The sequence below is a fragment of the Lasioglossum baleicum genome, chromosome 9 (assembly GCF_051020765.1).
Source record: "Lasioglossum baleicum chromosome 9, iyLasBale1, whole genome shotgun sequence".
In the NCBI taxonomy this organism is placed as follows: domain Eukaryota; kingdom Metazoa; phylum Arthropoda; class Insecta; order Hymenoptera; family Halictidae; genus Lasioglossum; species Lasioglossum baleicum.
The window spans coordinates 15,129,970-15,145,216 of record NC_134937.1 but is presented as its reverse complement, the minus strand read 5'-3'; the positions used below and the strand labels follow the sequence as shown (position 1 = coordinate 15,145,216).

Below are 15,247 nucleotides of genomic sequence, written 5' to 3'. Positions count from 1 at the left end.
TTATTAAAACTGTATTCATCATACCAACACTTTGAAAAAAATCATGAAAATAGTTCAATTTTGCAGCCTTTACATGAGGCTGCCCCTTGAGGAAACAGTTAGTCGATAAATTTTGTTTAACGAATGGGTTAGAACCTCCGCTTGTAGAATAAAGCAAAGAGTCAAAAAAGGACTACAAGAATTTGGACAAATGCTCAGCAAAAGAGGTCACACTAATGATACATTCATGCGGCGGTTGTAGAGCAATGGAAGGGTGACCCGGCGTGACCAGTCGAAACGAGGAAATACTCCGATTCGTTTCGTAAGGGGTAAAGAATCGGGTAAAAACGATGAAACTGTTAATGAGGCTCGTTTTTCGAGTAGTATCGGCAGAGCACGATGGTGCAGTAGTTTCGTGGCCGTGGATACGAGCATGGACTGTGGTCACCGGTGCACTGACCTCCGATCCATTGCTGCCAAGCAACGAACCGACTACTCGCCGAGTGAAAGTATCCGCGGTTATACTTGCTTAGCTGGCATGTGCGTGCGCAAATATACAAGCCCGCTGAATATAACCCGGCATTCCGAGGCTACACCGAATTCTGATTTCTCGTTGGTCACACGCATCGGACATCGGTCGACAGCTTCCTCGCCGAATGCTAACCCGGTGACTCGAGAGACTTTCTGTCGTGTAACATCATTTTTTTCTGCAGCAGAAGACTCACGCTAACGTCATGTACAATTTAAAGCGGAGGACATGTTAAAAATATTTAAGGACATCGATGTATTAGCTTCAGCTTGATAGGGTAATCAAAAAAGAAGAGTACAATGTTTAGCTGGCTCCTGTATCCTGCAATCAATTCGAACATTTTTTATTTTGCACAAAGATCCTCAGTTTAGTAATAACTAGACTGCGGATGATTATGCAAAATAAAAATTTCTTACCAGCATTGCAACAAACTCGAATGAAATGGAAATTTATTTTCTTCCCTATTACGTTTAGTAGGTTGAGGATAATATAATAGTACGTTTAAATTGTTCTAATGTTTTTTATATGTTAAATTACACCTACTAATTTGCATCATAAATGCATAAAATCCGCAGTCTAGTAATAACCGTGGATAATATGTGCAGCATTTTTCTTTTCGTCGTTTGTTACTTTTGATTAAATCACATCCTGAGGAATGTACGAGGAGGGGGAGAACGGAAGATTATTCTTGTGTATACACCATAAAACGTTCGTATCAATAGACAACGGATTTTATGCATTTATGACGAAAATTAGTAGGTGCAATTTGAAACAGTATAAATATTAGAAGCATTTAAAAATACTGTTATATTATTTTCAGCTTATTAAACATATTACGAAAGAGAAAATAAACTTCTATTTCACTCCAGCTTATTGTAATTCAGGTGGGACATTTTGTGAGTAAGTACCCAATTTATGACAATTAAACGAAATGAATAACTGTTGCATTGGGGATATCGGAAAGACGGATGTGCCTACACGAAATATCATTAAAAAAATATTTAAATATTATTAGTTAGAGCTGTGAACGGTCCCGAGCATCGTCAATTATATATTTATAAAAATCGTCCGTTGTCCGAGGGTTAAATTTCAATAGTTGATGTGATATCGTGCCGTGTTAAAAGTGCCATAATGTTTGCACTGACATAACAAAATCGCGGCAAAATGGTAACGGTGCAATTGGACGGTAAAACCAGTACTTTCCGAACCGAAGTGTGCAGGCTGTACGCACGATGCGTACACCCGCGATTCTTTGCCGGTTCGAGTCTGCTGATTTCTAATGGAAATCGCGGAGAATCGCGACGAGCATAATTCTTTCGTTCAAAGGGGCGCGCGCGCACGTTGGCACGCGACGTATGAGCTTTCTAACTGATTTTAATACTCGTCCGTGGATTAATACGGGCCAGCCCCGAACGTTCTAGATCGATTGGATCCACGGCGACGGGGTTATCGTGAAAGAGGAAAGGTCAATCAACGAACGATCCTCTACCCACGGGAAGAAGTGTGCCATTCTACGGACGCCATCTTGGAGAACATTAAACCAGACCGAGCGGAATACTAATATATCGTCGTCACGAAAGTCATCGCGCTTTATCATCCTGAGTACATTACCGGGAGGGATTCCCACTGTTTTCTACACGATTTCTCAAAGTGGAATGTCAACCTTGTTTCAAAGTTGTTTAGAATCCTTGCGGCAGGATTAATCTTCGCTGCCATTCGTAGGGGATGTCACTCAAGTGACAATTATTAATGTACTCTCGGTGTGAAGCAGTACTCGCAAAAATATCGGTCATGTACTATTTTATTGCGGTCAACAATTCATTTATAGGCAACGTCGTGGATGAATGACAGATTTGATTAAATATTTCGGAAACATTTAAACATGACGCTAAATGGAGGGCTCATAATATAAGTGATAATATAAATAGTATTTAAAGCGGTGGACATATTTAAAAAATTTCAAAACATCATCGTATTAGTTTCAGCTTAATAAAATAATTAAAACAAGAAGGATATTATTATTTAGCTTCTGTGTCTTGGCATCGATACGAAAATTTGTTATTTTGCATAATGATCCGCAGTCTAATTACAAGATTGTTGTACTTAATGATATAATTAGAAATTGTTTTCATTAATTGCAAGGCATAGGAATTTATTTCTCTCTTATCATGAATTCTTTTAATCTTTGTGCTGTTTCAAATTACACCCACCCAGTTTTGTTATAAATGCATCAAATCCATAGACTATTGATAAAATGTGATGCGGGTGATGATCGGTACGTCTGTACGTCTACACAAAGGTCTCAATGCTTGAGCCACAATAATGGTTTCCCGGCGCTCAAAAAAGAAAAGAAAATAAATGAAAAACGTTCTAATTTTCTAAAATTACCTAAAGCCAATAAACAGGCTTTCCGACCCTCTAAACCTCAAAGAATGTTCATATCGGACCATGACATCGACTGCTGATCACATAATAGACACGTAGGGATTTATCAAGATAGTCGCCATTACGCGTGTCGTCCTTCAGGCCGTAGATTATCAAGCATTATCGGCCGCTATTAAAAAGAGTTTCCAGATCGATGTAACAAGAAGGATCGAGATTAACCGACGGTAGTGGACGCGAGATAATGTCGCGAGTTTCACGGAAACTCGTTTGACCACGCGAAGAAAAAGACGTCGTTAGACACGCTCGATAATCGCTTAAGCAATGCACTAGAGATCGTTATCGTTCGGACGATAATCGAGTAAAAGATGTCGCGTGTCATTGCTACGACCATTTTTACCACGCTTATATTAGCTTGCCGAGTTGTTGTTGTATGCGTCAAATCTTGTAATCGAATTTTAAACCACTTCCTGATGAGCCGGAGACTTGAAACTTTAAACATACTTCAGAACTAGATGACAATGCAATATTAAAAAACAAATATAAAAACAACTGTGCGTCTAGGAGTAAAAAAGATTTTTAAATTATCGTCATCGCGTTCAGCGATCCCCACTCCGCGCGCCGGAGCTCCCTACTCCACTACGTGTTCCCACTCCACTAGCCCACTTCGCACCGAAGCAGCTCAGTGTGGTTGTGGTGTTTCGTCCATTCAGTTCCATTTCGGATAATTTTGGAGTCCATCAAGAGACGTCGTCTCTCGGAATCATCCCCTCATTCTATCTCGCGTATTTCCATACCTTGCGTTTCTATATATATCTGACTATTTCATACCAGTATTACTATATCTGCGTTCCATTTAAAAAAGACTAAAAAGCAGAAAATAAAAAATATAAAAAAACTTTTTAAAAAACACGCTTATATTAAAAAGCACTAAAAAGGAGAAAATAATTTTTTAGATATTAGCGACTATAAATAAAAGCGTGGAGCGCCCACGAAGATTACGTCAACATAGTTTAGCGCTCCACGCTTTTATTTGTAGTCACTAATGCCTCAAAAAAGTATTTTCTCCTTTTTAGTGCTTTCTAATACAAGCGTGGTTTTTAAAAAGTTTTTCTCATACTGAACAGAAGCGAATTTTGTTTATCGATCGCATAAAATTTTGTTATCGAATAGACCGCATCGAACGGGTTTGCTCTATACGTTCGGAAGACGAGCGCAAGGACTCCGGCGAGCATGGCTGTCCAGGACCTTCAATTACACACCTCCGCTGCTGTGCAATTATCGCTAAAACTGCGGTTGTACTCGGAAATTGCAGTATCCCATGACGTTGCGCCTAGTGAAAATTGATGTTTACCGTGCGGGAACGTATAGGTTTCAACTTCCCGTCGTAGCACGAATTAATCGCCACACATTGGCGAATTTTTTGCCATTCGCACTTTCATTGCCACGTCATCTGCATAGTAAGCAGCAAAAATGTAAAGCATCATGATCGGGAAATTTCCTTAGTCGTTTATTTCTCACTATATTCACTAGAGTATTTTGATTTTTGAATTTGTTAACCCCTTGCCGTATTTTAACAAGTTAGACACGTCATGAAGATTTTAACAATGTCTAACAAATATGCATGTTACACGTTTCCTTTTAGATGTAAATAATATTTGAGCATTAAAATAAATGTGGCCACACGAAAAATATAAATTTTTTCCTTTCCCTTCTATGCCATTTTTGGGGATAAAGACGTTTTAATCGCGGTAACTGTAAAGAAAATGGTACGGCAAGAGGTTAACCTGCTTGTGTAACTTATTCTCGAGAAATTGTCGATATTTGAACGGTTAAAGAAAATGGCACAACAATATCATTAACTGAATGCCCATTTGTAAATGTCCATTTAACTAAAATTAACTTTTGTGTCTTCCTACGTATAGTAAGTGTTTCCTAAAAAAATCACATTCTAACGTTCTGGAATCACTTGGTTACTGATCCAGTGAAGCTGTTTTCGTTCGAAGAAGCTTGTACTACAAGAATAAGTTTTATTTGTGCTGTCGATTATACAACTGTAAGCGCAACGTGTACACCTTGATGTAATAAAATCACTCATTGTCAGTGTCACTGTTTATTATTAACTGCGGTTTCGGTATTAACCGGTATCAATCTCGGAATAAAAAATAGACGAAGGTTAGAGGGCTATTTTCTTCTTGTGTGTGACATAGGGCATCTGGTAAAGGATATTAAGTTAAAAAAATTTTTCTCTTACATTTAACTGCCATCAATTTGAAGTTTGAAGCCTCCTCTGTACAACCACTCTGAAAAAATTCATGAAGTTCGGTCGTATAAAGTAACTTATACTACTGCAAAGTTGGCGGCACACCTCGCACGCTTGATAAAACTTCTAAAAAAAAATCGTACATCATTTTTCAAGGTGTCATTGTAAAGAGGAAGCTTCGATCTTTAAATCCATGGAGGTTCCAGTCAGTAAAAAAATTAATCAAAGTTTTCTCAGACGTTTGAATGTATAGAATATTTTAAAAAATCGCCTTTTCAGATTTTCGCCTGCTACATCACAAAGAAAAAATCGTAGAATAAAATGATAATAGAACATGAAACTGGAGGGTACTAGCTTTAATTTTAATAATATTTTACGAAATAAGCACAGTTTATATACAAGGCAATTTTTCGGGAATTGTATTTAGTGTTGAAATACTTGTTGGATTCACTGTAGCTTTAAAAATCATTATTTTTTCACCAACCCAATAGTTGCGTTTGCGATGTGTGAAATGTCTGGTACGGAATCGATTTTTCGCAGCGGACGATTCTTCGCGTCCGGTAGGATACTACTTAATCGACGCTATCGCACATTCCGCGTCGAACGGAAGTCATCGGGGGACAGCAACGCGCGATCAATTATTAATGAATCCTGACCTCGATTCCTTTGCCGATGCTGTTGACCGATGTAATCGTTGCCGCGTACGAGCTGCGTGTGGGCAAACATAAATTGCATTATCTCGTTTTTCAGCGGATACGCGCGGTGAAACCAGCTAATTAGAAAACGATCTCGGACTTCGGCGAACTGTATTATTTTACCGCAATGCGCGGTGTAACAAAGGGGAGAGAAGATTTTTCTAGAAAGAAAGGTCTGAAAACGTGCAGAATGACTAAAACAATGATTGAGAAGTTTTGTCTATGTTGCTCGTTACATTTAGATTTCACTTGTGTAATGATGATGTAATCTTGAATGACATCCAATTTTCAATTAGAATGAACTTTATATACATATCAATATAGAGGCATTTACACTCTCGTAAATATTTGCTCGTTACATTTAGATTTCACTTGTGTAATGATGATCTAATCTTGAATGACATCCAATTTTCAATTAGACTGAACTTTATACATATACATATCAATAGAGGCATTTACACTCTCGTAAATATAATTAACAAAGCACTATTAATAAACTACCTTGCATTTATTTAGCATCTAAATATAAATCCTTTATATTCTTGACAAATGTCTTTGTTATTTTAAGATAATGACCATTTTATTAACGCACTTCATTATGTATTGTTTACGGAATGTATTTTGCACAAACTTCTCCCTGTACCATTTTCAAATCTTCTCATCAATCTGAAATGTACATTCGAAGTATTTGAATTATCGAAACTGGATTCTAATAAAGATTTATTTTTCATTCAGAGTTGGGCAAACATGCAATCAACGATTGACGAATAAATTTCTACTTCAATCGTTAATCGCAATTAACAATTAATCTCCTTTCAATTGTAATCGTCAATCGGATAATCGATTAATGATTAAATACAAATTGAAAATAATACGTATTACATACGAAATACTATATGGCATAAGTTATAGGATGATCTGATAGTAGGTCAATGTTTGAAGAGTGTCGCATTTATTTCGATTTTTATAATGACTCCAGCAATCGAGTCTACGTTTAACAATGGGATAATGACTGTGTCACTGGCGCATGGAAGAACGCATTGATTATTTCACGTTTGTATACTTTTCCAACGGAAGTTATAGTCTAGTCGGTATTATTGCTTGTTCTGCTTTCCCCCAACAAGTCTCGGCGCAGCTACAATGATTCCTCGTTACGCATACGTTAGCCATTGTGACGCAAGAAGTGCGTGTTCGATGACGAAATTATAATGGACTGCGTTCTCGATCGTTAAACAAGGGTACATGCCACGTTCGAGTGAACACGAGGATTTTATGGGTTACAATTACTGAAAAAGAAGCACAACATTTGCCAGAGTTTAATTGAGAAAGTTTAGAAGACGTATTGATCTTTCATTTTGAACCATGTACTTATACATGTATACCTGTCGCCTGAGAGAATGCTAAACGTGTTTAGCGGAACAGGTAAAACGTGAATCTACGACGTCAACAGGAAGTATGCCGAAAGTTTTCTAATTCTTAAATATAAAACCAGACTTTCTAGTTCTTATAATGATCCAACTGACAGGATATTTTATGTTATAAGTGTTGTCGATTAAAAGTTTTAATAAGATTAGGAATGCGAGCTACTGCAAGCAGAGTCGCCAGATTAAGATTGCTTGTGTCCTCGCTCTAGCTTCCCCTTCCACGACGCTTTCCCCCACGCTTCCACCGGTCACGTGACGCGTTTTGTCGAAAGGGAGTAACTTTTTCTCCTCAACTTGTGCTCCCTCCCCTCATCTGGCGACTCTGTAAGTGTAACGAGAATACACTTTCAATCAGACATTAAAGTCTTCAGCTAATACGTTTTACCACCACATAATATCCTTGGAACTATTCAAGATTACGGGTCACGTGTACCTAAATAGAAGTACCTATACCTACATCTTGGTTTTTGTTTTGCTCCAATAATAAATTGACAAGTACGTGAACAATAATTGATAAGAAAGAATAGCCGCGATTTCTATAAAATTATCAAAAGCATTCGGCTTGTAAGGGTTGAATCGAAATCAAATTGTACTCCATGTCATCAATATTTAAGCATTAAATCCAATGTACTCACAGTAATATTGGAACACTTTTAAAAGGATGATAACACTTTTAGGACTGAATCGAATGACTTGGATTTTTTTCTTTTGGGATGTTGCATACGATGCATGCATAACAAATAACAACACATATGCACTACTGTGCAAAGGAAAGAAGTACCCTGCCATATTTAATAAAAAAGCGTAAAAAATCAAATAAGAACACAGTAAGTTTTGAAAAAGGATTCCACTGTTTAATTGAATAGTTCTGAGAATTATATATGTGTTATTGCGGATTAACTAATACTTTAAATGCAATTAATCAATCATTGTACAACACAATTTCTACATAAAGATATATTGTTTGTCATGATATCTTATAATTATACTGGGTGTTTCTTTCTTTTGCACAGTAGTGTAAATGTTCTTCGTGAAATTATTAAGGACGAAGAAACTTGTGAAGGGGCAGACTGAAGCAAAGAGGCTCGAAGTGTAACGAATAGAAAAGATTCCCTAGTTGAAGCTTTCTCGTTCTAAATGACACATTTGCATGCACCGAGGAAATCCTTTCCATCTTATGCAACAGTGATCACCGAAGTGGTTGCTCATAAATCGTTTTAATGAGTGTACGTCAAAGAAGAAACGTAGTGCATTACCCACACGTGGCTATCAAACCGGTGTTCGCCATTTATTTTAACAACGTCGATAGTGTCAGGTGTACGGCTCGCTGGCCGAGAGAAACTTTTAATGAAAAGATAGACGCTGCGCCGGTAACGGTGAGTAGATAGATACCATCAGTAACGAAGCGACGTGTAATCGAGCGACTAGCGATCGCGCTAAATTAGTCCGGACGTCAAATCAAGGGGAGGGGGCGAAAACTATCTCAGTTATGTCTACATTGGATTTACAAGCTGTGTCTACACTAGGATCTACCAAACGGATACTTAACCCATTCGAGTCATGCGACAAGTTCAACTCGCAACGCTTATTGTACTACATTATTTATTATATTACAGTATGCAACGCAAATACATACAGGATGTCCTAAACAAGGTTGTACTTCCTTGAAGGGGGTGGCCTGAGGCCATCTGAAAGAACTTTTTCCTTTACCAAAATGTCCTCCGCCGTACTTATTAACGAAAAACACGGAGCAATCAGAGAGCGACTCTACGGATTTCGGGCTCGGCAAATGCCCAGTCACCAGAGCAAGACTCGTGTCCCTACGATACCTTCCCCTTCTACGACGCCATTTCACCACGCTTCTACCACGGCCCAGTCACGTACCAGCAGAGAGAGAGGGTGCCTTTTTTTACCACCCTCATATTAGCTTGCCGAGTTGTCGTTGTTGTTGTATGCGTCAAATCTTGTAATCGAATTTTAAATCACTTCCCGATGAACAACAGACTTCAAACTTAAAACATAGCTCAGAACTTGATGACAATGTTGTTGTTCGTAAACTTTTTTAAATATATTTTCGACGGAATTTTATGTAGATCCATATTGATCTTTTTGTTGCTCCCAACTCTTCTACCACCACACCTAATACCGAAAATTCCTTATGGCCTGAACGGAAAGTTTAGCGCATGGCGTATGCGACCCACACAACACGGAGTGTGTTAAAGAAAGTGCAAAAAAGAAAAATCGATTTTTCGGGAAATGGCAAACGAGAATACCCCCTTAAGCGTGCGAGTAATGGTCGCGATCGTGTTCCTCAGTGGCGTAGGACGTGTTTACGCGGATGAACGAACTGCGCGATGACCGGTTTTGCCGGAGGTCCTTGCTCCTCCTCTTAATCTTTCCGCTGATGACCGTTCCTCCTTCCTTCTTCTCTCCTTCACCTCGTTATCCGCTTCTTCTTGCTCTCGTCCCTTCCCGACTCCGTCGTTTCTTTGCCGTCAGAGGAATATAAGTCCCGCGGCCAGCTGGACGTTGCTCTCGAAACGACTGCAACGTGACGACCTCGAAGAGGAAGACGACCTCGCGATTCCACCGGAGACAAAAGACCGTCAGGATCACCGATAACGATCAGCCAACTTTTACCCGGTTTTTATGGATTCGCGGCACGCGAGGCCGTCACTAACTTCAACTCTTCACCGCCGATAACAGTGACGTCCGCTACGGCCTTGAGTAATCTACCGGTTCGCCTCTGACCAGGTAGGATCGGATTTTTACGTGATTTTTATTTCGTGACCCGATGCAGAGGCGACTGGTTGTACGAGAGAGATCTGCTAGGCCTCGATTTATCCAGTCTGTTTGCCCCTCGATAAATCGAGGGTTTCCTATAGCCGAATAAAGGAGACTTTATAGCCACCATCCAGAACGTCTGGTGCAAAAACCTTTTTTTATGCCACGCACAGCAGGGAACCATCAACAGTCTCGAAAAGAAATATTGGAAAATTGAAGAATTATTGGAAAATAGAAGAAGTATTGGAAAATTGAAGAATTATTAGAAAATTGAAGAAGTATTGGAAAATTGAAGAAGTATTGGAAAATTGGAGAAATATTGGAAAATACTGGATACAAAACCAGGGTAGTAAAGTTCTGTCCGATGGCTTGTTCTGGCGACTACATATGGCTTGTTCTGGAGACCTTAAGACGCTCGAACTCTAAAAATATGCGAGAAACATGGAAACGTAGAATCATCCGGGAGTTTTGAATTTGTTACGTGATCAGAGGATCGTGGGACGGGTAGATGCGAATACACGTGTGTATCTGAACAACTTTAAAGCCACCTCGGTCGATCTTGTAAGTTCTTGTGGGTGGCGTAGGCGTTCACCAGGTGGACGTTCATGGTGCGTTAGCACGAAGATCGACCTTACCGAGATCGATCGATGAACCTCGATCGCAATCGCCTTCCACGCCTACGTGGGATCCTATGTGCTAGAGGCTGGCTAATTGGTCGCTCAGCGGTGAAGGAATTCGCGTTTCTTGATGTCATAACATCGGTGTACATTCGTGTATGTTATTAAACAAATGTTGATAAACACTCGTGTAACGTACACGTAATTTTGCAACATTAATCCTTGTGCATAATTTGAGTAAATTGGAGATCATTGTGCACACAAAATTGTTTTTAGCTTTTATTATTGATAAACAATGTGTGTGATTCTGCTATGTAAAAACTTGTTTAAAAAGTTCCACATGTAATAGATTCCAAAAAAGCGTATCGCTTAACTGGTATACTGGGGTCTCACGTGACCCCAGCCAAACTGGACGTTAACTTCCGCTACTTTATCGTACGGTAATTATATCAACTTTGTTTAACTTCTTTGGAACATTTGGATTATTTATCTGGGAAAATTTACAAACATTTTACAAACGTCCTAGTATGATACTTCGTAATCTGAATAAACAATTAAAAGGTCCATATTTCGAAAGACTTATGGAAGGGAAGAGAAAGGTCTTGTAGGCGAGGACCCATGTAATTGACAAATAAGAAGGCGCTTGTGCGCTGACTTCGTTAGATACTCACTTGGCGTACGCTTTCTCCAGAAGAGCCGGCCAGAATTGATCACTATGACGACTCTGCACGAAAGCAAGCCGGCCGTGAATCGCCGGTAGCCTGTCGTCGACGAGAACTTCGACCCACGCGCCGCACCACCATAATCGGAATCGGAATACGCCAGCGTACTCGGCAGTCGGTGATCCTGACGGTTCTCCAGTGTTCCCGAACCCTTGGTCAGCTGGTACCACTCGGTAAAACAGTCCTTTGCTCAGGTGGAGAACGCCCAGGCAGGACACCAACCATTTGTCGCCTGAATTTCAAAATGGAGCAAACAGTCAGTCACCTAATTGCTCGAATTGGTCACATAATTGTCATTGTAAAAAACGACTTGTCTCATATCGGTATTCAATGCATCTACATTACTTTCTAAATGTTTAGCAATGCCGAAAATGTCGATATTAATGAAGTTTGATAAACATTATAATAGTAGAACAAGCATTTAAAAATCGGCATTTTGCGAGTATGTTTTTCGATTGAAAAAATTACTAATTTTCTTATGTGAATCTATTTAATATTTCTAAAAATATTTTTTTTTAAGTGAAGAGGCGTTTGTTAAATAAGTAATTCTTAATGGACTAATGAAAGTTGTCGAAGTTTTTTCCCAAAACGAATTCAACGACCAACATTTTTATACCCTAAACTTCCAAATAGTGCTAAAATATACACCAGATGAGGGGAGGGAGCAAGAATTCAGGGGAAAAAGTTACCCTCTCTCTCTACCAGTACCGGATTAGTCCCGTGACTGGGGGACACTGATAGAAACATGAAATTGGCTTAATTCCATGTACGAATTAATTAATAGAAAATCGAAATTGATTAAACTTGGTAAATGATAGTTTTTTCAGGATTTTCTATAATTTTGAAAAATCGAAAGGCTTTGCTCTAAATGCTATCCAACACTTAAATGCCGCAACTACCGTTCTACTTACAAATGTTTTAATTTCAGATGTAAAGTAGTGTTACAAACAGCGTATTATTTCAGGTCCCCATGTAATTATTTGAATGCAACATTTCTTAAAGTGTTCTCGGAGCTTAATCTGATTAATCTTTGAACTTTTACTGAATAGATATGAAGTTCTATGTGTAAATCATGATGCTATGGACAATGAGAGGCGGCGAATTGCGTGATTCATAAATCAAGAAGGTTACAACTGAATTTTCTCGTTTGTAAACGACCCTCATGGCTTATGCATGAAATTGATAATCATCAACGAACTATATTGTGAGCTACGCGCGATAATTGAATTATGTGTTCGCACCATTAATTACGCGAATACAAGGGAACGTTCGCCATTAATTACTCTCTGTTACTAAAAAATGGATTATAATGGCCGAACTGCCGATGTTTACACTGTAATTTCGGGTAAACTGTTCGAAACGACACCTTTTGAAACGCTTACAGGGTGTGTATCAAAGTATTCGTACACCTTTTAAACACTAATAACTTTTTTATAATTGTACCAAACGAACTGATTTTTTATAAACAATTAGAAGCATTGGTTTACGGTTAATACTTAAATTTTTTTTCTCCTGGATGCACAGTTATTTTTTAAATTTGTTTTTTAATATTGCATTGTCATCCAGTACTGAGCTATGTTTAAAATTTCATGTCTCTAACTCATCGGGAAGTGATTTAAAATTCGATTACAATATTTGACGCATACAACGACAATGACAACACCGACAACTCGGCAAGCTAATATAAGCATGGTAATAAAAAAAGCCAAGAGACATTTACGACCGGAGAGGAACTGATGAAACGCATCGGTCACTGCAGTCCGTGTTATTTAACCTGCCCGGTCAGACGGACAGGTTTGTCCACGTGGAAACGTATTTGTTTACCCGCACGAACTGGACACTCCGGCCGGTTAACTCATCGGTAATCTTTGCGGTATAAAACCGGGTCTCTCGTCGGGATAGTGAAAGTGGATCGACGCAGTCCGTTTGAATAGAGACACAATTTAATCGAGCCGCAATTACGCGAGACGCGGCATGATCGATCGTCGATGTATTAACGCCGATTTACCAAACGAAGTTAATGCGCGGAGAAAATTAATACGCCCGGCTCACGATAATATTTTTATCCGTCGATTGCCGCAACCAATCCTGCGAGCCGTTTGTTCCTTCTTTTTTTTTCATTACCTCGACTCAAAGAGAACCGCGGTTATTTATAAAGTTCGATTACCCATTACGATCGAGAATTTCGTGGCCGAAAGTTATATTTTTATTAACCGGGTTCTTGAACGTTTCGGAGCATTTACAGGTTAATGAATTGAATTTTCGTCTCGCATTTCTCTCGTCTCTCCCGGGCTTAATTAAACAACTAAATGTTAGGTAACAACTAGTTAGCGAACAGACATTGTTGCGGAATCAACGAGAACGTGCGAATCTATGAATAACGCAGCGAAGAAGCTGCGAAAATGATTCGATAAATTATGGAATAGTCTCAACAATTCTTCCTTTCGCGTCGATGAACTTCAGAGGTGAAATAGATTCGTAATCTTCGCTCCGTGTGTCGTAACACCGTGGGAACATTTTCTGGGATCGAAAAGCGACGCGGGGCGTCGCGTCGTTCAGCCGGCTCATTTCACTTTCGTTTTCGAAGGTCTAGTCGCGGATTCATCCTATTAGAATCCGGCGGCTTCATTACCGAAACGGGAGGTAAACAACACCGACGAACAAAATTACAGGATCATTAAGTGAACCAATAATTGGTTGATTAAGGGGTATTCCCATTTAGAGCCATCAATTTTAAACAATTCGTGGGATAAAAATGATTAGGTTATTATAGATTGAGTGTTTTACAATTTTGTATACATTTTTGTCTATACTTCACGGTGGCACCATTGTGTCTATATTTCATGATGGAGTCATTAATTAGAGTCGTAAGAAACACTGCACTTTATATAATGGCGTAAATTCATTTGTTCTTCACTTACTTAACTACGTTCCACCTATCCGGTATCATCTTGAAACTTTCATGTAAATTACATACAGTGAGCGTAAAACGTCTTCGTACGCCCTTTAAAATTGAATAACTTTTTTGTAATTGTACCAAACACCTGATTTTTTATAATCAATTAGAAGCATTGTACGGAATGATGTGCAAAAAAGATTTTCCAAAAATTATGATTTAGAAGGTTACATGCAAAAATAAGAAAGACATTTTTTTAAACTTTTGTATTTGGGCCCTTAATGAAAATTTAAAATATAGGTTTTGTAGATCTGTGTTAGTTATACACATGCTGAAAATTTTGAAATCGGTTGACGCATGCTTACCATACAAAAATAAATCTTTTTTTATGCCCTTCAAAATTTTTTCGCAATTTTTTCGCAATTGTTTCGCAATTTTTTCGCAATTCAACCTAAAAGTATTGTTCTGCACACAATACCAATAAAAATGCTTATCCCGCTAGACTATTCTCATAAAATATTATTTAAAGTGGATTTCTCCACAACCGATAGAACAATATAACGAGTATGGTTTCTGCCAGATCCTTACGCAAATATTTATCGAAAGAACGTGCAATTCTCTCGATTTTCACGTTGACAACTGTGTCAAGCACTGCAAACTGCAAACACAGTTATGCAATCCGTAGGGTTCACAGGACCGTATAGAAGTTTCTTATAAACAGACAGTCACGATTCGTGATTCATTGAACCTTGAGACGTCATCGAACCGCTGTAGCATGGATTCAATTTGCTAATCGCGAAAGTGATTTGAAATCAATGTCGAATTAACATATGTTTCCTTCAAACACGAGTACAAAGTGGAAGATAGTCGCAGCAGATTGTAAATTATAACAATCGCGCAACTGTTGTTTCCGCCTTAATAGATTCTCTGGCACTGTCGGTTACACTCATTAATCG

At 38.7% G+C, this 15,247-nt stretch overlaps 1 protein-coding gene across 1 annotated transcript in view; it reads right to left on the bottom strand.

Moving 5' to 3' along the window:
* Positions 1-15,247, bottom strand: part of Calpc (calpain C) — a 63,984-nt gene that overhangs the window by 10,400 nt on the left and 38,337 nt on the right. Inside the window, exon 4 of the mRNA XM_076430919.1 lies at positions 11,345-11,627. Within this exon, the coding sequence (XP_076287034.1) occupies positions 11,345-11,627 (283 nt within the window). The remainder of the gene's footprint in view (positions 1-11,344; positions 11,628-15,247) is intronic.